Here is a 27,481-nt window from a genome sequence, read left to right as displayed (position 1 = left end):
TAAGATGGATCTAGGGTTTTTTGTAGATAACAAGTTGTCTAATTCTGGGCAGTGTCATTCTGTGGCCACTAAATAAATAAAGTTATGTCTTGCATAAAAAAAGGGCATTAACTTGTAACACTCTCTTGGCTACTGCCCAAATACCTTTCCCAATGGACAAGGTACTTGATCCCACGTGGCACACAAAAAGCCTGTATCACAATAGGAGACACACTGGATCCTTTTCCTTCTCTCCACCCTCCCCAGGCAGACTCACCCGAGGGCTCACACAGAGCTGGCAGGCTCACACAGAGCTGAAACAGGCATCCACGTGATGGCATCCTTAAAGTCTTCAAGCTCTCCTAGCACACACTTTCTTGATTGATAGTTGAACTATAGCTCCTATATGCATAGAAAGTCCAGGTTTGGCAATTACGAACTTCGCACCTTCCTGGTCTAGCTCCCAGGCTTGGGGCTGCCGCACCCCAGCCTCCAGGGCTCCGTTCTTTGCAGCCAGATTATTTTTCACTATCCTCAGTGAAGTAAAATCAGCAAATCTCTGTCCACCCTCTCTCAGCAAAAGTGAAAGCAGGAATGGCTGTGAGCACATGGCATCTCCTATATATTGAAAGGTGGTGCAGCAGCGACACCTTGTGACACCCTCCGGTATCTGCCAGACATGCTGCACTAAGACAAAGCTCCAGCCCCTCCCAAAGCTCTAGGTAGACCCTGTAGCTGCACAGAAAGATGATTTCTGCCATGTGGTTCAGACTGTAGTGGACTTAACCCTACGGGTCCCTACAAACTCAAGGGATGAAAACATAATTATGCCTCTTTACAGGTCCCTGGTAAGGCCTCATCTGGAGTATGCAGTGCAGTTTTGGATTCCAGTCCTTAAGAGGGATAAAAAATGAGCCGGAGAGAGTGCAGAGACGTGCAACTAAACTGGTTAGAGGAGTGGAAGACTTAAATTATGAGGGTAGACTGTTAAGGTTGGAGTTGTTTTCTCTAGAAAAAAGGCGCTTGCAAGGGGACATGATTACACTTTACAAGTACATTAGAGGACATTATAGACAAATAGCAGGGGACCTTTTTACCCATAAAGAGGATCACCGTACCAGAGGCCACCCCTTCAGACAAGAAGAAAAGAACTTTAATATGAAGCAACGTAGGTGGTTCTTCACAGTCAGGACAGTGAGGTTGTGGAATGCACTGCCGGGTGATGTTGGGATGGCTGATTCTGTTAATGCTTTTAAGAGTGGCTCGGGTGGTTTCTTATAATATCAAAGGCTATTGTGATACTAAACTCTATACTTATTATTGATATGGATATATATAATTTAATAATTATAATGAACTTGATGGACTGTATTTTTTCAATCCAATTTAACAATGTAACTATGTAATGCATGGTTGCTAGAGTAAGTTAGACCCTAGCAACCAGATTTCCAAAATTGCAAATTGGAGAGCTGCTGAATAAAAAGCTAAATAACTCAAAAACCACAAGAAATAAAAAAATTATAAATTGTCTCAGAATATCACTCCCTACATCATACTAACAGTTAACTCAAAGGTGACCAACCCCTTTAAGCCATATACACTAAGGTATAAAGAGACAGCTGCACTAGAACTCACACTACTAGGTGACATACAATACGTGTAATGCTTACTAAATTATATTAGTTTTTGGAGTGTTAACAAATCCTTTGACTTTCTTCTTATTGTCTCATGAGCAACTGATAATGCAGGCATTACTAAGAGTTAACAAAAGCCTGATAAAAATCTGCCTGATGTTATGTGTTTCAAATTCTATTCTGAAATGACTTTGTTACTGTAATTATTAAGAATATTTTAAGCTAGTGAATCCACTTCAGTAATGTGTGAATGCCAATTTTTCACTTTTACTTGTATTCAGGCACATGCAATTGCTATTTGAAAATTACAGCAAAAAGCTTCATTGGGAAGTACTGTAGCAGAGCCCATTGGCAAACAAGAAGAAACCGCATCTAAATAACTATTCTGCTGCTGCCGTTGCTGATCCATTGGCCCTGATATTTACACATGAAAATCATATGTGACATGAGGGTGATATTCTGACAATTTGGCAATTGGTTTTCATTTTTTATTATTTATAATAGTTTTTAAGTTATTAAGCTTCTTATTCAGCACCTTCCAGTTTGCAATTTTAGCAAAGTGGTCCCAATAATTCTAGCAACCATGCATCGATTTCAGCAAGCAACTGGAATATGAATAGGAGAGGGGCCGAATAGAAAGATGAGTAAGAAAAAGTAGCAATAACAATACATGTGTAGCCTACAAAGCATTTTTTTTTTAGATGGGGTCACTGATCCCCATTTGAAAGCTGGAAAAAGTCAGAAGAAGAAGGCTATCCTGTGAACTCTGCCTGTACCGACCCAGCCTGCAATTCTGGTTCATCCTTATGAGTTGTGTGGCCGTCTATCCTAAATCCTTGGTAAACAATTGTGCCTCTTATTAAGACCTGGCAACATCTGAGTAGCTGAGGGCTCCTCCCGAGGCCAAAGGCGGCTGCTACAGACGGAAGCAGAGCTATGACCAGGGAGCCTAGCACTTGTTCTGGATTTCGGGTGCCGATCGTGACAGACATGACCTGAATGGTGCAATATGCTGCAGTAAAACACAAGGGTGATCCCTGCTTGCACTTGCTGTTTTTTTCTCCAGTGCTGAACAGTAGGAATGCTGCTGATCCCTAACAGACCAGGCACTGGCTTTAGGAATCACAGAGGCCAGAGAGTGCTGATGACGCTGTTTGTATTATCATGTGTCAACTTCATTGAAATGTATGTGAAAGTCTGGAACAGAATTAGGAAATATGTATTTCTTATCCTATTGATTCTGGCCCAGTATCTAACTAGATGCAGTTATTCCTTATTTTCTAGAATTGTTCTTGTTGTAGTGTTCTTCATTAAGCAACCCTCGGTATTTAGTGGATCTCAGCATGGATGTCTTTTGTCCCGGACCATTAGTTTATCCAGTCAGATGATTTCAGTCTGTGTTTTTCTTGTTCTAAATAGATAAGACCACTAAAGAGTAATGATCGGCTGTTTTTTGGGTAACCTCACATATGTTCCTGGCAAATTGCCTTTTTGTTAGCATCTCAAACAGGCTAGTAATGCTTTGAGCTCTGTAGGGCTGCTGGCTTCAGTCTGTGGGGCATATTGAAATAAAATAAATATAGATTGCAGCTGTTGTGATCAGTAATTAGTTTGATGGTGTAAGGGGTCTTCTTATAGTATCGTACAGAGTATAACAGAATGCATTCATTTCATGCATATATCATAGATGAAATATATAAGTAACATAAGAAAGTAGGGGTGCACAGAATCCAGGATTTGGATTGGGATTTGGGCAAGATTCTGGCTTTTTCAGCAGGATTCAGATTCGGTCAAATCCAAATGCCTGGCTTAACCGAATCCGAATCCAAAAAATCATGTGACTTTACATCACACAAACAGGGTCGGACTGGGGGCCGAGGCCCACCGGGGCTTCTGCCTCAGGGCCCCCCTCTGGATCCTGGGTGCTGCTGCCTCAGGGCCTCCCATTCGGCAAACCCTACGCCGCACGTGTACGCATGCTAGTCAGCACGCAATCGCGCATGCATGTCAACATCAACACTAGGCCTGCTTTTTTTGCCGAGAAGAAAACCAGGGTGCAGATCTGGGCCAGCGGGGCCCACTAGAGCCGGGGGCCCACCAGGTTTTTTCCCGGTCCAGTCCGACCCTGCACACAAACAAGATACTCAACATTTTCTTAACCACGCACTGCGCACACAATTTCTCTTTCCCCCTCTTCCCCCAATTTACATATGCAAATTAAGGTTTGTATTTAGTTCAGTAATCAGCCAAATCTTTCAGAAAGGATTCGGGATTCGGTCGAATCCTAAAATAGTGGATTGGGTGCATATCTATAAGAAATCCATAATAGACAGTACTATCATCACTGGCACATTTGATGCACTACATCAATAATATTTCACCAGTTAGCTCAAGACCAGTTCAAGTGAAGTTAATCATATAATGAATGCTGTCAGTGCAACATAAAGGACACATTAGTAGATATCCCGTGTTGTGATGGACAGGCAACTGCAAGAAAATATTTTGCCCAGTCTAGTTAGGAAACCATTCATTTCCTTAAGGTACAGCTCCAGCTACCATAATATCATACAGATTTTATGAATGACAACAAGAGAGAGCGGTTCTAACAATAAACAAGTATTGGAGAAGAAAATCCTGTCAGTAAAAATTAGAAATGACTGAACCCCCTGGGATTCAACCAGAATCTTTAAGAGCTTGTCAGAGAAAATCAGTTGTATCACCATAACAGATGTATTTTGCAGGTTTCGATGTACCATCACACCATTCCATTTTCTCACTGGAGGCTTTGCATTTTTAAGTAATCTGCACGTGTTTTCGGTACAGACTCCCTATTGATTCTTCTTCTTTGTTAAAGGAAAGCTATACCCCTGGAATGAAAACTTAACCATCTGATTATATTTAAAATGGCAATTTTCTATTTAGGATTAACCAATGGAACATTCTGTGAGAAAAGTATAGTTTTATGAAAATTACTTATTTAGCAGGGTTTCACATACGGGCTGTTATATGCAATATATTTTTATAGATACCTACATTGTTGGGGGTATAGTTTACTTTAATACTCCTCCATTTCCCCCCCCCCCAGCAGCCAAACAACATAACAATGGGAAGGTAACCAGATAGCAGCTCCCTAACACAAGATAAGAGCTGCCTGGTAGATCTAAGAACAACACTCAATAGTAAAAACCCATGTCCCACTGAGACACATTCAGTTACATTGTGAAGGAAAAACAGCAGCCTGCCAGAAAGCATTTCTCTCCTAAAGTGCAGGCACAAGTCACATGACCAGGGCAGATGGGAAATTGACAAAATGTCTAGCCCCAAGTCAGATTTCAAAATTTAATATAAAAAAAATCTGTTTGCTCTTTTGAGAAATGGATTTCAGTGCAGAATTCTGCTGGAGTAGCACTATTAACGCATGTTAAAAATGTTTTCCGATGACAGTATCCCTTTTTAATGGTCTACTGGTCTGTTGTACTCATTTTACTCTCTTCCAGCTGCCCTAAAAACTGGCCTGTCTATTGGATTAAATTGTCTTTCTACCACTTGCCTGTCTATAGGACTCTGGTTACCATCTGCCAAGCTCTGGACTGTTACTGGACTTACTATTGCTTTTGCCTTCTTCAGTTCTCTGACCTTCTGTACCTCAGGACTTTTGCACGGGATAATCATGTTATGCTTATTTGCCCCCATCAGAGTCAGTGGCTAAGAATTGGGTTGTATCGGCACCTGAATATGCACACCTTTCACATCACAGCTTCCTCATACCACAGTCTCACCAGACTCATTGTTCTGCCATATTATTATCATGGGCTTTAGTATTTTAGTCAACTACAAGAGGTCCTCTGCACTCAACCCATTATCAATATATTTAAGACAGAGACATTTTGTGCATACTGCTACTAAAAAATGCCTTACCCTTTAAACAACACAGGGATTGTTTGTCCATATATTGCAATATATTTAAGCTGGCCAACTACGTCAAAGTCATCCCATATCTGGCCAGATAAAGCTTAAGCGTAGGACTGGCCAGATATGGGATGACTTTGACGTAGTTGGCCAGCTTAAATATATTGCAATATATGGACAAACAATCCCTGTGTTGTTTAAAGGGTAAGGCATTTTTTAGTAGCAGTATGCACAAAATGTCTCTGTCTTAAATATATTGATAATGGGTTGAGTGCAGAGGACCTCTTGTAGTTGACTATATGTATTTTGTGGTCACACCCTCATTGCACCCCCGCCTAATGGTTTTAAAAAATAGTGGTGAGCACAACTTTCCCTTGTTTGCTTTAGTATTTTAGCCCTATACCTGTCCTGAGTATTAACCACTCCTCACATGGTACTATGTCCAAGGTTGCCCCTTCCTTCTCCCTTTTAAAGACTAGACAGAAGCTATTTTAGATTTCAGAAACAGTAAAATATATCAGATTTCTAAACGTACCATATGATTTGACTGATGAGCACATTCAGTGCATTTACTGCATTCTTCGGTACGTAAGCAGGATTACAATTTAAGTTATTCAATTCTTTTACAACTCCATTAGTATCATATATACTAGCAATATAATAACAGATGCCAGGTCTAGTCACTTCTGGCAACCAGATGTACACTTTTATGCAGCAGACAAATAAATACTACCTGCTATAGATTATTTGAACTGGAATCTTTATTGCCTGTTATTGCGTTCCCCCCTTGGTGTATAAAATTCAATATAGACTTCCCTTTTAAATATTCTTTAGCTAGCCTGTTGTCCCAGATGCTAAACGACCAGATATAGTACAGTTAATCTGCCATTTGGCCCAATGAATTTACTAATGCAAGAAATGGCCATGGAGCTGGAAACGGAAAAGCATGAATAGTTTTGTTCAATGAAGCGGTTTCTGCAGTAAAAGCTGTGATGCGCTCACATTGTACATTCATTTTGTTTCATATGACTTTGAAATTTTTATATATTTTTTCTGAACTTGGCCTTATTGTGTTATAGTTTGGCAGTACAAAATAGCACCGTGAAACCGGGTACATACAGTTCAGCAAGCCAGCTGCCCATGCAGATAGCAGCTCATGTGCCCAAAGTCACATCTAAACTCATCTTCTCCTTTTTGCATATTATTCTGTTTGTGCCAAGGGATACCAGTGCACTGACTGCAAATTACAGGGCAGCCTCTGGGCTTCAGCGTTTATTTGTCTTATAGGCACAGCAGATGTGGCTGAGGAAAGACTTAAGAGCGTTGCATTTCCTCCTTGTAAATGAAGAATCATAAACACTATATTAATACAGTTATAGTCTATTAATATACTGTATTCACATATTACTAAGGTATTTTTTATGTTGTGTTGCTTACCTCCTATCGTATTTACATTCTCTGTCACAATCCCTTTTCCCCTGCTATTATCCTTTCCCATAATGTCATTAATAAACAATGTTATTATAGATAATATAGAATTTGCTGCATGTACATTTTTACTTTACATAGAGCCAAATAAGATCTAAAGTCTAATAATGTATAAAAACTGATCAGCATTTATTGGCCACCTGTTTAACAAAAACCATCTTATTGGTTGCTATTGGTTACTGCCCTTAGGCAAACTCTGTGCCTTATATTACATATGGGGTAAATATCTGCAATAAGGCTATATGTAAGGTTGGTCTCTTTCAGGGTGCAGACTGGTGATGACACCAATACGGTGTCTTCAGCTGGTGTCTTCAGCTGCACATTACAATGATAGGGTTACTGATATCCTCATTAGTGATGGGTGAATCTGTGGCATTTCACTTAGCTTAAAAAATTGCGAAACGGCAAACAAGTTGTCAAACGCATTGAAGCCAATGGGCGATTGCCAATTTTTATACTCACGACTATTTTCTCCACATGCATTAAAGTCAATGGTCGTCCGAATAATTTTGACGCGTGGCAATTTTTATTTTTACGTAGCGCCAGATTTTTTGCTGGATAGTTTTTACAGAGTTTATTTTTTTCGCTGACTGTGAAACGCCAAAATTCACTGCAAATCCATGCCTGCCATATTTATTCGCCCATCACTAGTCCTCATTCTACAAAAATATTCTGCATACCCAAGATTGAAAACTATAACTACATGTTGCACCTCCAAGAATCACAACATTATAGAACAATACGCACCTTGATTAGGAATAATACAATTGAGATTACACGTAACATCATTCTAATGTTGCCTGAAAAAGAAAGGCAATCTTTTGTAATATGTCAAACTAAAGAACACATTTTGTAGTGGAAGGATGTACAGTGTCATGAAAGTTGCTTAATTAAAGTCTGCTCCATTACATATCCTCAACAAGTCAGGTTAGAGAATGACAATCTAAGGGAAAGTTTGGGGGCAGATTTATTAAGGTTCGAATGGTAAATTCAAATTTTCAATTTGTGTCAAAACTCACAAATTCGGATTTAAAAGCACCAACTCAAATGTAACATTCGAGGTTTTTTTCGGAGAATCGAGTTTCATTTGAATTCGATTTGAGCTTTTGGGTCAGTAACTATCGTTCGAATTTTAGATGTTCAAGTTTTTTCTTAAAGGAGAAGGAAAGGTACATTTTAATACGTATCTCTAAGTGTTGCTTTTGCACACCCCTCCTGGACCGCTACACTTTCACGGCCCAATTCTGTCTCCCGCACTTGCACTATGCCATAGAACTTTTGTCCCGTAACTGTCTTTGCGGCCGCCATGTTGGCCCTCTACGCGTCACATCCTGTGTCTCCCTGTGTCAAGTTTGCATGCACCAAATTGAATCCTCCCCCACACACACATCAATACCAAGGCATATTGTTTGCGTTGCTGCATCTCTCCGTGGAGTACGTTTTAAACTATCCACCAATGTATTAATACTAGAGCCAAAACGCTACCTACCCTGTGAAATTGGAAAGCGTTCTGACCAAAATAAACGCATGATATGCTAAGGAACGATCGCGTTGCTATAGCAACCCATAGCGATCATTCCTATTGGCACTGCAGCATGAAGGGGAGGAGAACCAGAAGTCAGCGATGGCGTTGACTCGCACCACATGACTGGTTTATCATCGATCGTATGGGGGAAGTAAAGTGGTGTACTGCACATGCGCAGGGCTTGCAGAATTACTACTGCACATGTGCAAGCCCTGTTACAGCCTCGTTGGATACCGAGAGGGATTTCTTTGCGATCACAAGCACTTATCAGTATTTTTTACCATGATATTGAAATACAGCTGAAGGCAAAACTATATAGAGGCACAATTCTTGTAAGTAGCTCTCCAAAATGTGGACTAAATATACAACTTTATTTGATTTTTACCTTTCCTTCTCCTTTAAATAAGATACCATTTGAGTTTTGAGTACATTCGAATTCATTAAAAAAAAAATGTGGATACATTTCGAAATACGACCTTTAATAAATCTGCCCAACTAACTGGCAAAGTACATTTTCAGGGTAATACAATTCAAGGCCCTTTTATTTATAGTTTGTGATCCTAAAATCCACAACTTTTTTTGCATTCTAAAGCAAAAAAATTAAACCCCCTTGATAACCAGAAGGCTATGGATCTGCCATTAAATATATCTGTGTTGGAATAATCAGTGTATTAATCTTAATCCATCTTCATCTGTGCACCGGCCTTCTGCTTTTTGGAAAGTTGATGCAATGCTTCAAGTGAGTGTAAGGTCAACATATCTGAAATACCTAATGTTAGATAAGACTCTGGCTTTGCATCAAGGCTTTGCATGTAGCATACTGTATATTTCCACAGTTCGGCAGCTATCTGTAATTAAATACATTAACAGAGTGGTTCACTTTTAGTATGTTATAGAATGGCTATTTCTAAGCAACTTTTCAATTGGCCGTCACTGTTTTTTTTTTATTGTTCTTATTTATTGTTCTTCTTCTGACTTTCTACAGCTTTAAAATGGGGGTCACTGACCCATCTAAAAAACAAATGCTCTGTAAGGCTGCACATCTATAGGCACATTTATCAAAGGCCGAATTTCTAATTCATGTCTCTAAAAACTCCCCTAAACTCGAAATTCGACATATCGAAATGTATTAAAAAATCAAATTTTTTAAACTCGGATGAATGATCGACCCGAAAACTCGAATCAAATTTGATTAGAATTTTAAAAACACGATTCGAGTGTCAGGAAGGCTGCACACAACTCAAAATTGAAACCTTGACCTCTCCCATTGACTTAAACAGCAATTTGGCAGATTTTAGGTGGTGTATAGTCGAGTTTGAGTTCTTAAAGGGCAAGAGTATAATAGATCTCGAAAATCTAATTTTTTAAAAGACTCAAATTGAATTTCGAATTCGAATTTTAAATTCGACCCTTGATAAATCTGCCCCTTATTGTAATTGCTACTTTTCATTATTCGTCTTTCTATTCAGTCTCTCCTATTCATATACCAGTCTCTTCTTCAAATCAATGCATGCTTGCTAGCAGAAGTGTAACTAGAGGGGGGCGGGCCCTGGCGCAGGATGCGCAGCCGGGCCCCCACCCCCCTCTGTACACCCGGAATATGCGCCGCACATCGGCGCGAGGACTGCCGGGGGGCCCTGAGGGGGTGCGGGCCCTGGCCCGCTCGAACCTCCTGCTCCCCCGGTAGTTCCGCCACTGCTTGCTAGGATAAGTTGGACCCTAGCAACCAGATTGCTGAAATTGCAAACTGAAGCTCTGTTGAATAAAAAGCTAAACTACTCAGAAACTTGAAAACCAATTGCAAATTATTTTACAATATTACTCTCTACAATCATACTCAAGTTAATTTAAAGGTGAACCTCCCCTTAAAATTAAGTGGTTCCTAATAAGATTTATAATTTTATAAGGGTTCTGTTTGAATTTTTTAGGTCATTATAAAAGTGTTTATTGTTTACGATACAAACTATGATAGATGATATAACTTAAAATTATTATAATTATATAATTAAATTATAAACGAAAACCATTTCTTACATCATTATGGAGCCAATAATATTGTTTTTAATGTTGTATTAAATTTGAAAAAAGTCTGGTTTATATTTATGAATTTGATTGTACACTGGCATTTTATAATGTAGGGCAAAAGTGGGCGTTATTTATGTAATTTAATGCACTCAAGCACTTTATTATCATGCACAATCAGATTTGTTTAACTTCAACTATAATGGAAATATATTTATGGTTATGTTCCCTATCCCTGGTATTGATAATTTTAAAATTCATTATGGAGAATTGTAGAGGCCAGCCGATCTAGTTTAGAATAGAATGGAATATGTTACTAATTAGATAATGAGGGTTAACAAAGATAGCTATATGGGCAGCCCTGTAACCTGTATAAAATAAGCCCGCAGGTATTTAAGGGACATGACGGGTACCAGGCACACCTCCTCAGACAAAGCGCCCAATAGCGCAAAACACGTCAGGAGGGAGTGGCTAACACTGCACTGTGGTGTATTTTTGAATGTATTAATATGAATTTTTGCTGTGGTTAAAATGCACTAATAAATGTTTTAAGTAAGAAGCTGTGCATGTTACTAATTTATATGTAGTATTTTGAAGTGGACCTGTGCACAGTCCTTACTACAAAGATAGCATATGCCCCAAAATTCATTAATTAAATAGATGATATAACTCCCTGACAATATAGATATCATCACATATGATTTATATCATTCAGATATCATACTGCTCTATAACATTGATAATACAGTGGTTCATTGTACATGTTGGGAGCTTTGGTGAGATTAACATCACTCCATATTCTAAAATATCAATATTTTGTTCAAGTATCTAAAAGTTTTTTAAATAAAGAATAGTGATGGGTGAATTTATTTGCCAAGTGTGAATTCGCGGCGAATTTCCATGTTTTCGCTTCAGAATTGTCGCTGGCATCAAAAATATTTGTACCCCGGCGTCAAAATTCGCGTTTGGCAGATTTTTCGGCTTTTCACGAATTTTGCTGGAAATTCGCAAATTTTTCGGCGAAGCGAAACAGGAGAAATTCGCCCATCACTAATAAAAAACACAAAACCACGATTCTACTATTAGCTTCATAACTGTAAATTCTAAGAGTAAATGTCCATATTATATTATAATACTCCCTTATTTACTTCTTGCTTGAAACGTAGGCCAAAGCTTATAACGTTTTTACATTTAATGTTCTTATGTCTGCAGTATGTAAAGAGGAGTGGTATAAAGCGAGGGAACTGTAAGAGATAATAATATTCTAAAATAACCCTTTTTTACTCTTTTCTTTTTTAGTTAGTGTGGAGCTCTATGTAAGTGTGACAAAATAATGGTGGCATGTAAAGGAGTCTGGACGCAAGCCTTCTGGAAAGCAGTTACAGGAGAGTTTTTGGCCATGCTCATATTTGTTCTGCTGAGCCTTGGATCAACTATAAACTGGAGCCCAAAGGATAACCCTCAGCCAGCGGACCTGGTCCTTATTTCTCTTTGCTTTGCACTTTCCATCGCAACCCTAGTGCAATGCTTTGGACATATAAGCGGAGGCCACATTAATCCTGCAGTCACTGTTGCAATGGTTTGCATGAGGAAGATCAGCCTCGCAAAATCAGTCTTTTATATTGTAGCACAATGCTTGGGGGCAATTGCAGGAGCAGGAATTCTCTACTTGGTGACTCCATCAGATGTTGCTGGAAATCTTGGCGCTACCCTGGTAATTTAGAAATTATGCTTTCAGGTTTATTTTAAGGCAGCATAAACAATATTTAAGATACACCACTAGTTATTTTCCTAATTCCATCTAATTCCATATATATTACAATTAAATATGTTTGCTACAGGTCTAATCACCTATAGCAACCAATATGTAGGTAGCATTCATTGACCCCCTGATTAAAAGCAAACACCTTATTGGTTGAATGCAAAACACGGGTAGTGAAAGTTAAACGGAGCTCACCCTTTCCTGTAGCGTGTTGGCCGCAGCTCTCGCGATACTCCGGCAACTCCAAGCCGGCAAGGCAATTCCTGTGTATCGCTGTTCAGCGCTGGCCCATCCACATCAAGATTCGCTACACTTATTCTTTGAAAAAACGGCTTTATTCAAATTCCATAAGTGATAACAGGCAGTGGGTAAGTGGTACTAACTAACGCGTTTCGTGCCCTTTCTATTGGCACTTCATCATATTGGTTGCTATGGGTTACTGCCTTTGACAAACTTTGTGTCTTTTATTATATATGGGGTAAATATCACAAATAATGTTGGTGGGATAGTCTCTCTCTGGGTGCAGATTGGTACTGATATTGCATTCATTAAACCAAAAATGTTTTAAATTTGGTAAAAATGTTTTATAAAGCAGAGGAGTCATATTCATTTTGGTTACAATTAGTGGTCAGCGAATCTGTTTCATTTTTTGTTTTTTTTTTACACTCCCCCAAAAGCTTTCTGGTGGTAAGCTTAACCAACCCTCAGGTAAAGGATAGACTTTCCATTAATTGTTCTAGAGATAAACCCAGAGGTACTGTTTAAAGGAACAGTTCACCCCCTTGTTCAACATCAGTGCGGTGAATAGGGCTTGTGCTGAACATCCTTTTTGCCTATTGTTTTATCATGAAAAATCTGTGATTTTTGTTATTTCTTAACCTAAACAGTGAAAACAGGGAAACTGAAGCCACTCCATGTTTGGTCCATGTAAGGTAGATAATTAGATGCCAGTGCACAGATATTCCTTTAGTCTTGTATTCCTGAAGCTGCAAAAATCCTCTCTAGGTATAATGAAAGTTGTGGACTCACCTCTTACTGAGGACAGATAAACAGTTTTCTGAAAATAACACTTTTCTCTAATACATTCTTTAAGATGAGCAAACCCTAATACAATAGTGGTGAAGTAACCATTTTACTACTTCGCTGGACAGTTCCACTGAATTAGACGTCAGTTTAGCACAATTGCCTTGATATCATCACATTGTATCAATGATTCCTTCTCTCAGTCTGCCAGATATAAGCTATTCATCTTCCAATAAGACTATTTCCAAGTCCATCATTTCAGTGCTAATTTGTTTGAAGTGGATGATGAATTTCACTATTAATAGGACAAAATGAGTAAAGCTGGTAAATTTGTAATTGTATATATATAGGTTCATCCTCCAAACCTTCTAGGCTCAAATATTTGTTGTTTTTTTTCACTTTACTACTTTATAAATAGCCCACAGTCTTAAATGAAACATGAATGGGCAAAATCACTAGGCACATCCCTAACACCACTAGACACGCCCCTAATATCATGGATCCGACATCACAGGGCCACCCTTCTGACATCACCAGTCTGGCCCTTTGTTCGGATTTCTATACCGGCAAAGGTGGCAACTATTGGGGCCAGATGTATCAAGTTCATGGGAGTTATTTAAAACTCTCATAAACTCCCTTGAACTCGAAATTTGACCAATTGCAATTTATTAAAAAAATCGAATTTTAGAAACTTGGGTGAATAGGATCGACCCACAAATTCTAATTGAATTAGATTCGAGTTTTTTTTTAAAAAAACTTGAATGTCAGGAAGGCTGCAAACAACTCCAAATTCATCCCAAGACATCTTCCATAGGCTAAAACAGCAATTCAGCAGGTTTAAGGCAGCGAATAGTTGAATTTGAGTTCTTAAAGGGCCAGTGTATGATACATTTCGAAAATCTAATTCTAATTTAAAAAAAAACTCGAATCAAATTGTAATAATTCCCTACAGTTTTTGACAATTTTGGTCATAAAAAAACTCTAGAATTCGAATTCCAAATTAGAATTTGAAAATTCTAATTTTCACTTCGACCCTTGATAAATCTGCCCCTTGATGTACAAGCCGGGCCAACATCCCCAGGTCAGGTGGGTTTGACCTGACCTCGCTGCACCCTTAACGGGACTCGGACGACCTTAGACTGGCGAGTTCCAGTTTCTGGTTTTATAGGCCTGCCTCGCCCTTTCTGTGATGACATCAGTGGGGTGGGCAGTTCAAAGTGTCTCTATTAATTCAGGGGGGAGGCCGTGTGCAGGTGGGCAGGCATAGGTCGGACGGGGTTGAGTTTTTCTCGATCTGCACATCACTAGTGACAACCCTACCTCTGAGGCACTAGCCTAAATGTGTCTGGACCCCTGTGAGTTTTGAGGTGTTAGTGCTTTAAAATATCCAGCCCACAAAGTCCCTTTGAACAGAACTGAGACAGACTCATGTATCCTTGACCCCCTTGTCCAGACAACAAAGAAATACCTCTAAATGTATACAGCACATGCATATTTAAATGTAATGGCCCCCATATACATTTAGGGGCCCATTTACTTAGCTCGAGTGAAGGAATAGAAGAAATAAAACTTGAATTTCGAATGGTCGAATTTGGCTACTTTGACCATTGAATGGGCTACTTCGACTACGACTTCGACTTAAAACCGTTCGACTATTCGACCATTCGACCATTCGATAGTCGAAGTACTGTCTCTTTAAAAAATACTTCGACCCCCTAGTTTGCCACCTAAAACCTACCGAGGCCAATGTTAGCCTATGGGGAAGGTTCCCATAGGCTTCCTAACAATTTTCCGATCGAAGGAAAATCCTTCGATCTATGGATTAAAATCCTTCGAATCGTTTGATCGTAGGAATTGCGGTAAATCCTTCGACTTCCATATTTGAAGTCGAAGCATTTACATTCGGCAGTCGAATATCGAGGGTTAATTAACCCTCTATATTCGACCCAATGTAAATTTGCCCCATACTGTACGTTTATTAAAATGTAATTTTGAATGACAAATGCCAATAAAAATTAAAGTTGAAAAATGTAAAATGAAGATTCTGGAAGTAATATCTGTCAAATACTGAAAATAAGAGGTCACATTTAGAAAACCTAAGAGACAGACAAATATTTTCAGTTTTTGGCATAAAAGGCACACAGACATAATGTGCTTTACTCAGAACTATTTAGGAATTTTGGGATGAATAAGATTTATTTCTGCATATTTTTCATCTTATTTTAAATGTTAGGAGAGTGTAAATGATAGAGAGAAAAGGCAAATCAAAGTGTCTACCCATTTATTCCAGTTACTTGAAATTGGCTTTGATGGCCTAGCTGGAAGAATCTGCCAAGTTCTTACAGAAATTGATCCCATACCAATTCGAAGCTCTATAAAGCAAAAACTGCCTTGAAAAGCACGTTTAAAAATATTAATATAAACTACTATATCTAATATGTTTTTTCAATGATTTAATAATTGGGCTGCAATGCTTTTTCTACTACAGGTGAATAAGAAGCTCTCTTCTGCTCACGGACTTCTCGTCGAACTAATAATTACATTTCAGCTGGTATTCACTATTTGTGCAAGCTGTGACCCAAAGCGTAAAGACATAACAGGATCAGTAGCACTGGCCATTGGATTTTCTGTTTCTATAGGACATTTATTTGCTGTAAGTAGCTTTCCACAAACTATATCCTGATTACAAGGTTAAAGTCTATTGTCGGAGCAACTACGCATAGAAAAAGGAACATAAATGAAAGTTCTATCTGATAACCCAGGGCAGAATTTGGATTGGCATGTTCTATCAATATCTGACAGAATGAAATGTGCCATTTTCTGGAGCATATGTAAAGATATTGAGATTAGAATTAAATGCTTATTATCTTAGAATTCTACATAGAAGTATGGGTATGCATTATCCAGAAAGCTCCAAATTGCAGAAAGGCCATCTCCCATAGACTTCCTTTTAATCAAATAATTCAAAATGATTTCCTTTTTCTCTGTAATAATAAAACAGTACATTGTACTTGATCCAAACTAAAATATAATTAATCCTTATTGGAAGCAAAACCAGCCTATTGGGCTTAAATAACACTTACAAATATTTCTTACTAGAATTATGGTATGGAGATCCAAATTATGGAAAGACCCATTATCCAGAAAACCCCAGGTCCTGAGCATTCTGGTTAACAGGTTGTACTAAAAGCATAGTAACTGTTGGCTGGCTATAAACAGTATATTTTACTGAGAAGTGAAGTGAATGTGTGATATGGAGGTCAACAACAGGGATGTAGCGAACGTCGGAAAAAAAGTTCGCGAACATATTCGCGAACTTGCGCAAAAATGCGAGCGCTTCGCGAACGGTTCGCGAACCCCATAGACTTCAATGGGAAGGCGAACTTTAACATCTAGAAAAGACATTTCTGGCCAGAAAAATGATTTTAAAGTTGTTTAAAGGGTGCAACGACCTGGACAGTGGCATGCCAGAGGGGGATCAAGGGCAAAAATGTATCTGAAAAATCTGCCTGTGTGTGCTTGGAAGAGATAGTGTAGGGGGAGAGCTGTTAGTGATTTCAGGGACAGATGATAGTAAGTTTGCTGGCTAGTAATCTGCTTGATACTGCTCTGTATTGGAGGGACAGAAGTCTGCAGGGATTTGAGGGACATTTTAGCTTAGGTAGCTTTGCTGGCTAGTAATCTACTGTTCTCTTTAAACAACTGCCATACGTTGACCTTGTAGGCATTGTTTGCCCAGTTTTTTTGGACGCAGCCACTGAAGCACAGTTGCCATAAAAAATATGCCATATAAATGCTGAAAATAGTAATTTTTCGCCATACGTTGACCTTGTAGACATTGTTTGCCCAGTTTTTTTGGTTGCAGCCACTGAAGCACAGTTGCCAGAAAAAATATGCCATATAAATGCTGAAAATAGTCATTTTTTGCCATACGTTGACCTTGTAGGCATTGTTTGCCCAGTTTTTTTGGTCGCAGCCACTGAAGCACAGTTGCCAGAAAAAATATGCCATATAAATGCTGAAAATAGTAATTTTTTGCCATATACGTTGAGTCAACGTATGGCAAAAAATGACTATTTTCAGCATTTATATGGCATATTTTTTCTGGCCTCTGTGCTTCAGTGGCTGCGGCCAAAAAAACTGGGCAAACAATGCCTACAAGGTCAACGTATACACTACTACAGCGGTGGATACGGATTACGTAAAATATATTATGGCTGCTTGAAAAAAGTCACTCCGGTGTTTTTTCTGGAGACGGTAATATTATGGATATTTAGACAGAATGTGAACAAGGTCACACAGCTAGATGGCGGGTTGAAGAAAACAGTGTGCAAATAATGCCTACAGGGCAAATAATGCCTAAAAGGTCAACTTATACACTACTACAGCGGTAGTAAAATAAAAAAAAGTAAAATAAAAAAAAATGAATATTAAAAAAAAAAAATTAAAGTTGGTGCTGCTGAACTACTAGGAGCAGCAGATTAGCACACCAGTCCCACTCCCCAACACTGCTAGACTAATAGCACTGGGCTCTTATAGTAGTAGTAGTAGTAGTAGTAAAACAACAAAAAAATAAATAAAAGCAGTCCTTACAAGGACTACTGTTATTGCAGCAGTCAGCAGATGAGATCAGAAGCAGGACAGCTGCCCACTGCAGCTACATACAGAGCACTGCAGTAGAAGGTAGATTACTAGCCAGCAAAGCTACCTAAGCTTAAATGTCCCTCAAACCCCTGCAGACTTCTGTCCCTCCAATAACAGAGCAGTATCAAAACGATTACTAGCCAGCAAACTTTCAACTGTCCCTGAAATCACTAACAGGCAGCAGCTCTCTCCCTACACTATCTCTTCAGCACACACAGGCAGAGTGAAAAAACGCTGCAGGGCTTCGGTTTTTATAGGGAAGGGGAGTGGTCCAGGGGAGAGCTTCCTGATTGGCTGCCATGTACCTGCTGGTCTGGGGTGAGAGGGCAAAAAAAAGCGCCAACAATGGCGAACCCAAAATGGCGAACGTCGCGCGACGTTCGCGAACTTCCGGCGAGCGCGAACACCCGATGTTCGCGCGAACAAGTTCGCCGGCGAACAGTTCGCGACATCTCTAGTCAACAATGGTATTATATATATATATTTATAGATATGTTTAGCAATTAACTTACTTGTAAGACATAAACTTCCATCAAGGCATCAGTTGCAATAACTCCCAAGGATTATACTGTACAGTATCCTTTTGTAGAAGCAAATCTTTAATACGTGGCATAGTTCAGTTCCCTTTCACAGTGTGTTTGTTTCTATCCCATAATAATCAATTTCTGAAGCATTAATTACTTGAATGCTGTTCATGGGGTCATGCAACTTACCCTGGACAGGGACGCTTCCAAGTCCCACTGGGTCTACTTAGAACCAGAAACATCTCTGAATATTTGAACACAGAGAAGTCAGTAAGACATAGGGCATGGCCAATGCAATCTTCCTATGACAAAAGCTAAACCCAGTTGCAATCAGGAGTTATACAAGATAAACATAAAAGAGACAAAGGAAGAAAAGAAGAACTTTAAACAATTCTACAAAACAATATAGTGACAAACTCAAACACAATTAACAGTTTATTAGCAATGAAAACATCTCTACCACCATACTATTCTTAAAGGAGTATTCAACCCTTTAAGAAAAAAACCCTTACTCCCCACCCCACGTAGACCCCCCTCCCCCAGCCTAATTGCCCCCCAAGGAGATGCCCCATACTTTATACTTACCCCTCGGCACAGATTCTGGCACCGGAGTTCCACACAGCCATCTTCTGGGTCTTCATGTCTTCTTCCGGCGCTTTGGCAATTTTCGAGAGTTTCGTTGCATGCACAGTTGTCGTAAACCGGCAGATTGCTCTAACTGCGCATGCGCCAACATGCCGAACTCCCACTCAGCTTGCCGAAGATCCGGAAGATGCGTGGAACGCCGATGACAGAATCTGAGGGGAAAGTATAAAGTATGGGGCATTTCCCCCGGGGGGCAGTTAAGTTGCAGGGGAGGGGGGGGAGGGGTCTCTGTGGGGTAGGGGTATGGGTTTTTTTCTTAAAGGGTTGAATTCTCTTTTAAATACCCTACAGAAGAGGAGTGTGGAAGAATGAGATTAACCCAACAGGATAGAAAAGCATAACTATATTTTATATTTTTATATTAAATAAATGTTTGGTTTCAGAAGCAAATACCTAAAACTCCTAGATGTATCATATTTGATAACTGGGATAAATGAAGAGATAACTGCAGCTCCGATGAATTAGTTAAAAGTTTATATCTTTATTCTGCTTCATCTAAAAACATTGGCAGCATTCAACACATAGGTGCCTATGACTAAGGGTGGAAGCACGCAAAACACATCAGGCGTTGAATGATGTCGATGTTTTAAGATGGTGCGGAATAAAGATATAAGCTTTTAACTAATTCACATTCACTAATTCACAGGATAACTTTGGTTATCTCCTAATTTTTCCCGATTTTGTGATGGCACGGAACATCATGGAGACTGTGCACCCAGTGCAAACTTATGGAGCATCATATGTATAACGAGTCTGCAGTAGTGATCGGCGAATTTCGGGCATTTCGCTTCACCGAAAAATTTGTGAATTTCCGGTGAAATTGGCGGAGCAGCGAAAAATGTCGGTTTCACAAATTTATCCGCAGGTGGCGAATCGCGGGAATTCACACGAATTTGCCCATTACTAGTCGGCAGCAGTGATTTTAAGGGGTGATTCTCCATTTCTCGCAGATACTATTTGATAACCCATTGCATAGTATATTAATTTATATAGTTCCAGATCATTCTCCATAATCTGTTTCTATGCATGCATGTACAGAAAAAGCATTAACAGTGAAAAGCATTCTCCTCTAAAAGTCTGGATGACTAAAAGAAATGTCCAATAGGATCAGTGGGGCTCTTATTGCCTTCTATGGGCCCTCGACTGCTTTTACTTGGAGAAGTTTTGTATTAGAGTTTTTTTTGTGGTTTTTACTGTATACTTCATCTTGATTTTTTTAGCGTTTTAGTGAAATAGAAAAACAAAAGGAAAAATATGATTTGTGAATAAAAAGGAAATCCATATTTTAGTAAATAAGCCCCATAGAGAAGAATCACCATTAAACATCTTATAATGTCTCATTGTCATACTTAGTTGAAGAACACAAAGCAACATATTGAAATCTGACGACTAAACAATGACATGTAAGGAAATGCCTAAACACATCCAAATATCCCTCTGTATAATTAACTAGAATGTGTTTAATTGTACCTGATTTTTATTTAATTGCTGAGGGATTTTAGGGACCAAAGCACAGGGTCAATACATCAATGATTTTGACATCAGTATTGTAGAAATATGCACATCTGCGTAGTCTGTTATAATTTCATATAAACATTTCAATTGTCTGTATTGATTTCTTTCTTTAGATCCCTTACACAGGAGCCAGCATGAATCCAGCCCGATCCTTTGGTCCTGCTGTTATTATGAATAAATGGGAAAGTCACTGGGTAATGATGAGATGATTACAACATTTACAGCAATAATACTCCAGTGTTATTCTTATATAATATATATATATACAGTTGCCGGGCAAAGATATTTTCTCTTTAATTCTCAGAACTTTCCAGCAATTATTTTATCAACCTAAAACATTTATAAAGCTGTGTACAAATTGAGAATGAAACACACCAAGGGGCAGATTTATCAAGGGTCGAATTTCGGAGTAGAAAATACTTCGAAATTCAACCATCGAATAGAATCCTCCGACATTCAAATTCGAAGTCGGAGGATTTTATTCACGTACGATCGTACTCCGATCGTACATCGAATTGTACGATTCGAACGATTTTATCGTACGATCGTGCGATTTTCCTTCGAATACAAAAAACTTAGAAAATTAGAACATAGCACTTCGGCAGGTTTAAGTTGGAGAAGTTTTTTTAAAGAGACAGTACTTAGATTATTGAATGGTCGAATAGTCAAACGATTTTTACTTCGAATCAAAGTTGAAGTAAATTCGAAGTCGTAGTATCCTATTTGATGGTGGAAGTATTCAAAAAATTACTTCGTATTTTGAACTTTTTTACTAACTAAATTCCCTCAAATTCACTTCGACCCTTGATAAATCTGCCCCTAAATATAACTACATCAATATCAAACTACATTCTATTGCTTTACATACTCACAAAGCTGTATATGTTATGGGGCCGATTCATGAAGCTCGAGTGAAGGATTCGAATGAAAAAAATTCGAATTTCGAAGTATTTTTTTGGTACTTCGACCATCGAATTGGTTAAATTCGTTCGAATTCGAACGAAATCGAACGAATCGAACGAAAAATCGTTCGACTATTCGACCATTCGATAGTCGAAGTACTTCCCCTTTAAAAAAAACTTCGACCCTCTACTTCGGCAGGTAAAACCTACCGAAGTCAATGTTAGCCTATGGGGAAGGTCCCCATAGGCTTGCCTGTGATTTTTTGATCGAAGGATTTTCCTTCGATCGTTGGATTAAAATCCTTCGAATCGTTCAATTCGAAGGATTTTATCGTTCGATCGAACGAAAAATCCTTCGATCGATCGATCGCAGGATTAGCGCTAAATCCTTCGACTTCGATATTCGAAGTCGAAGGATTTCAATTCGAGGGTCGAATTTCGAAGTATTTTTAACTTCGAAATTCGACCCTTAATGAATCTGCCCCTATGTGTAGCCATGTGTTCTGTTGTTTAAAGGGGGTTGTCTCTAGGGATGTAGCGAACTGTTCGCCCGCGAACTAGTTCGCGCGAACTTCGACCGTTCGCGTCCGCCGAATGTTCGCGAACGTTTGGGAACGTTCGCATTTTGAGTTCGCGTTCGATCGTTCGACCATTCGACCATTCGAATTCCTTCGACCGCTAAAAATCAAACGATTTCCATTCGTTCGAACGATTGTAAGCATTCGATCGAATGAAAAGCATTCGATCGAAAGGCTTCGATTGTTCGATTCGAATGAAAATCCTTCGATCGAACGATTAAAATCCTTCGATCGTTCGAATCGAACGATTTTAGCGGGTGTTCGAAGTTCGCGAACTGTTCGCGAACGTTCGCATTTTTTGCCGGTGTTCGCGAACGGCATTCGCGAACACCAAATCGGCAGTTCGCTACATCCCTAGTTGTCTCTGGTTTTGAGCAACACCTTTTACCACCATTTTACAGAAACATTTAGCGGCCAAATTTGTCACATTGACTTGAATGAGTTGTATTTCTAGGAACGTTCCCCGCACTGCCTCAGCTTGATAATAGAATGCATCCAATCCTCCACAGGTACACCGCTATCCCGATATATACTTCAAAATTTCCAAGAATGAGGAGAGCACTCATAGATAGCAATTTATGCTATGATGTGTTTATTCAGGCTATTACACGACATGTTTCGGATCCATGTTGATCCTTTATCAAGTGTGATCACTTGATAAAGGATCAACATGGATCCGAAACATGTCGTGTAATAGCCTGAATAAACACATCACAGCATAAATTGCTATCTATGAGTGCTCTCCTCATTCTTGGAAATTTTGACTTGAATGAGTTTTTGATGTGCTGCTCCATGGCTGGCACATACAGATATCACCTTGCACCACAAATTATGGTTTTTGGTAGCCTCATGATAGCACTCATACCAGAATGATCATCATATTTTATTTATTACATTGGAGGGAAAGGTAGGATGTGGAAGCAACTTTACTACATATTCAGTGCTGCTGGAAAATATGTTATCTAAACTCAAGTGATGCTCTGTAGAGTACATGGTTGAGAAAGAAATGAAAAACTGCTACACATTCAGAAACCTGTTTCTTAATAAGCAACTCCCAGTAAAACCTCCCTCCCATTTTAAATACAGTGATAAAGGATATATGTGCCGCCTTATGCAAGCAGGAATTTGTCCTTTCCGGAATGGGGCAAAGCTTTGTAGACAAGGGGCATGGTCACCTGAAAATGACTGTGGATAAAAAAATACAGAAAATATATTTGCAGAAACTTCCCCCTTACGTTTTCCTATTCCTGTACACAGAGAAACTATAAAGTGATTTCAACCTAAGTATTCCCTAGCATTAAGCACATTTAAGCAATTTTACTTCACGCATGCATATATCTGTAGCCCACCCTTGAGTGTGCTTTTGCTTTGTATTATGGCTGTGTGTGACCAGGCTAAACTGCTTGACTTGTGCCCAGGACCCCACCCCAGTGTACCTGTGCAACTCCCTGCAACTCCCTGTACCTGGTGTAGTTCAGTGCAGCAAAGGATCCAATCACAGAGATGATTCTTACAGCAAAATAACTTGCTTATTTACAAAGAATAGTTTCAATGAAGGCATTCACAGGCACTTTGATGTCAATCAGAGTAATGGTAACAGGATCCCTTCTTTAGCAGGTGAAATAGCACAGTTAGGATAAACACCTCCTGGGGCAAAATCCTCCCAGAGAGTATAACTTGGGGTCTTGGGTCTTGGCACCCTCACTGGTCCTCACCTCACCCACTGAATCCCTGAGCTAGTGGTGTACTCACCACATGGTCCTAACCCTAACCTACTTCTCCTCATTGGTGTGGAAATTCGCGATATACCCAGAGCCTCGCTATTGCTCCTAGAGCAACTATAACCAGAACTTACTATCATTAAATAATTCTAACTACTTGTTTCCCCCGGAAGACCTGGACCTGTAACACCTCACAGTGATGTAAGGTCCCAGGACAGACCCTTAGCGCATGGGGTTAAACCCTTTTATACTTTTACATGCTGCCCCCTAGTGGGCAACCCTTGCCTACAGTAAATCTCAATGGACCCAGGAAAAGGGACATAGCTGCCTGAGTATACTAAAGGACCCTTAGGTGTCCTAGTACCAAGGGCAAACTACACACAAATCTCAGGATTCCTAAATATCCAATAGGTTTTCTAGCCTTACTGAAACGTGAAAAATTGCTAACACAGAAAATCTGATCATTCTGCCTCAATTTATGAAGCGATTATAGGGCTCATTTACCAATGCAAGTGAGCTAGAATGAACAAAAGGCTGAACATACAGTATATTGAAACTGTTTATTAAAGGTTCTTTAGTGGCACCACACTCCTTGCTATTATACATAGTTGTGCTGAGCTGCAATTCATTTGAACTATCCCTTATGAAGAATCCTGCACAAGTAGCTCCCGGGTTGCCTCCGTTGTTTGTATCAATAGGCACAGCCGACCTGCACCCAAAGAATCAAAGCTTGACATCATTTCAATGACATGCCAATCCTGCTATGAACATTTTGGCCACAACTGGCACCTGATTCATGAACAAACGAACACACATATGACTGCATTCACTTTGATGCATCAGGTTCTCCGCCACAATAACACTGGAACTGTACTGAAAAAGCTGCATTGTGAGCAATAAGCATGGCAAATTCTGAAATTACACTTGTGGTCATAAACAAGCCCTACTGACGTTTGTTTGTTTGTTTGTTTGTTTGTTTGTTTGTTTGTTTGTTTGTTTGTTTGTTTTAGGTGTATTGGGTTGGACCAGTTCTCGGCGCTGTCATTGCAGGAGCCCTTTATGAATATGTCTACTGTCCAGATCCTGAGATGAAGAATCAGTTAAAGGAGGTTTTGAATAAAGCCACACAACAATCCAAAGGAAAATACAAGGAAGTAGAGGAGAAAAGCCAATTAGATTCTGATGATTTGCTTATGAAACCAGTTATGGTTCATGTCATTAAAGAAGAGAAAGACAAAGAGCCATCTGGCGAGGTATTATCTTCGGTATGACTAGAAGAAAGCAATGAAAGCAGAGAGCATCCTTCTCAAGTACAAACAACTCTTCTTCCAGTAAAAGAGACAGATATATTGTGAAAGTGGAGAGTGACATTTAAAGACTCCTCATCAAAGGTTTTTTTTTAAAAAAAAACATTTTGTACTTATGTGTACAATGAGCAAGCCTGAGTAATGTTTAGATTAAAACTATATAATATATTTACACTTTGATTCATTTGACAATGTCTTGTGGCAAAAGTAAGGTAATAAAAATGATCCTTAACAATAAGTCAATACTGAGCCTGAAAATCTGCCAGTTAAGCATTTAGATTGACAATACACATTAGTTTGAGTTACCCATTGGCAAATACAGACAAATGCTCTTCCTCTGGCACATAATTGGCCGTTGTCAAGACTGATTAAGACACTTCCCCCCTTTATTCTGTTTCCAGAAACATATTCAGAACAGCAGTCATCTATGGTAAAATGATAAATAAAATGTTGGAGTTGAAATTGATATTACAGCAAGAAATGTAACTGCTGTATATAATAAATACTGCATCTAATGCTACTCTATTGTCCAGCTCGAAGTAAACTTTTGAAAAATATTTTCCCCGTAGAAAGTATCCTGCTGAAAAGCATTGAATGGCTTCAGGAGGTAGAAGAATCTTTAAGTAGCAGCCTCTGTTGCCTGTCCATGCATCTTTCTGTGAGTTTGATCTGTTGACTGACTATGGCAATTCATCACGACTGTAGAAACCCGTCTGAATCAGCCTCTAAAAATAGAAAAACATAAATCCAAGGATAAGCTCTGTTCATTTAGACAGCTAAAGATTCCCTGCTTCTAGCTCTCTCAGTAAGTACTTTGTCTTTGGTTTACTGTACCTTTGTCTCAGACTGTCTAATAGTGCAAGAGGTTACAAAGGAACCCAGGTTAAATTTTAAGCAACTGAAGACCTTGGCAAATGTTAATGTTCATAAGTAGTGATGGGCGAATTTATTCGCCAGGCGCGAATTTGCCGCGAATTTGTGAGCCAGCAAATAAATTCGCAAAACGCCCGCAAAAAATCGCCCGAAAAAATTCGCCGGCGTCAAAAAAAATAATTTTGCGCGTCGTCAAAAATGGCCGCCGGCGTCAAAAACGAGACATCGACCCCGTTTTGCAAATCTTTTGCCGTTTCGCAAATTATACGCGAAATTCGTGAATTTTTCTGCGAATCTAAACGGCGCAAATTCGCCCATCACTATTCATAAGTCCACATTCAGGAGAACACTGAACAGCAATGGTGTGTATGGCAGGGTAACAAGGAGAAAGCCACTGCTCTCCCCCAAAAATATTGTAGATCATCTAGCGTTTGCTAAAGATCATATGGACCAACCAGAAGGATACTGGAATAATGTTTTGTGGACGGATGAAGCCAAAATTGAACTTTTTGGCTTAAATGAGGAGCGTTACATTTGGAGAAGGAAAAACACTGCATTCCAGCATCAGAACATTATCCCATCTGTGAAACATGGTGGTGGGAGTGTTCTGGTTTGGGCTTGTTTTTCTGCATCTGGGCCTGAATGGCTTGCTATCATTGATAGAACATTGAATTCTGAATTATACAAGAGGATTCTAAAGGAAAATGTCAAGGCATCTTTCTGTGAACTGAATCTCCAGAGAAAGTAGGTCATGCAGCAACACAACGATCCTAAACATACACAAGTCGTTCTACCGAAGAAGAATAAAGTCAAAGTCCTGACCTTAATCCAATTGAAATGTTGTGGAAAGACCTAAAGTGAATGGTTCATGTGAGGAAACCCACCAACATCAAAGAGCTGAAGCTGTTCTGTATGGGGTATTGGGCTAAAATTTGATGCTATTCGATGTGCAGGACTGAGCAACACGTACTTCAAGGGGCTGATTCACTAAGCTCGAGTGAAGGATTCGAATGAAAAATACTTCGAATTTCGAAGTATTTTTTGGGTACTTCGACCATCGAATTGGTTAAATTCGTTCGAATTCGAACGAAATCGAACGAAAAATCGTTCGACTATTCGACCATTCGATAGTCGAAGTACTTCCCCTTTAAAAAAAACTTCGACCCCCTACTTCGGCAGCTAAAAGCTACCGAAGTCAATGTTAGCCTATGGGGAAGGTCCCCATAGGCTTGCCTGTGATTTTTTGATCGAAGGATTTTCCTTCGATCGTTGGATTAAAATCCTTCGAATCGTTCGATTCGAAGGATTTAATCGTTCGATCGAACGGAAAATCCTTCGATCGATCGATCGCAGGATTAGCGCTAAATCCTTCGACTTCGATATTCGAAGTCGAAGGATTTCAATCCGAGGGTCGAATTTCGAAGTATTTT

General features: G+C 39.3%; 1 protein-coding gene across 2 annotated transcripts in view; it reads left to right on the top strand.

Moving 5' to 3' along the window:
• The window catches only part of aqp4.L (aquaporin 4 L homeolog), a 28,188-nt gene extending 1,162 nt beyond the window's left edge, over positions 1-27,026 (top strand). For both annotated transcript variants that reach the window (NM_001130949.3, NM_001317861.2), the window contains exons 2-5: positions 11,857-12,271; positions 15,831-15,995; positions 20,784-20,864; positions 24,882-27,026. In NM_001130949.3, the coding sequence (NP_001124421.1) occupies positions 11,891-12,271; positions 15,831-15,995; positions 20,784-20,864; positions 24,882-25,142 (888 nt within the window). In that variant the 5' untranslated portion in view covers positions 11,857-11,890 and the 3' untranslated portion in view covers positions 25,143-27,026. The remainder of the gene's footprint in view (positions 1-11,856; positions 12,272-15,830; positions 15,996-20,783; positions 20,865-24,881) is intronic.
• Positions 27,027-27,481: the final 455 nt, after the last annotated feature.

The sequence above is a fragment of the Xenopus laevis genome, chromosome 6L, assembly GCF_017654675.1.
Source record: "Xenopus laevis strain J_2021 chromosome 6L, Xenopus_laevis_v10.1, whole genome shotgun sequence".
NCBI classification, from domain to species: domain Eukaryota; kingdom Metazoa; phylum Chordata; class Amphibia; order Anura; family Pipidae; genus Xenopus; species Xenopus laevis.
Note: the sequence above shows the minus strand (reverse complement) of the source record. Positions and strands in the feature narration are given on the sequence as shown.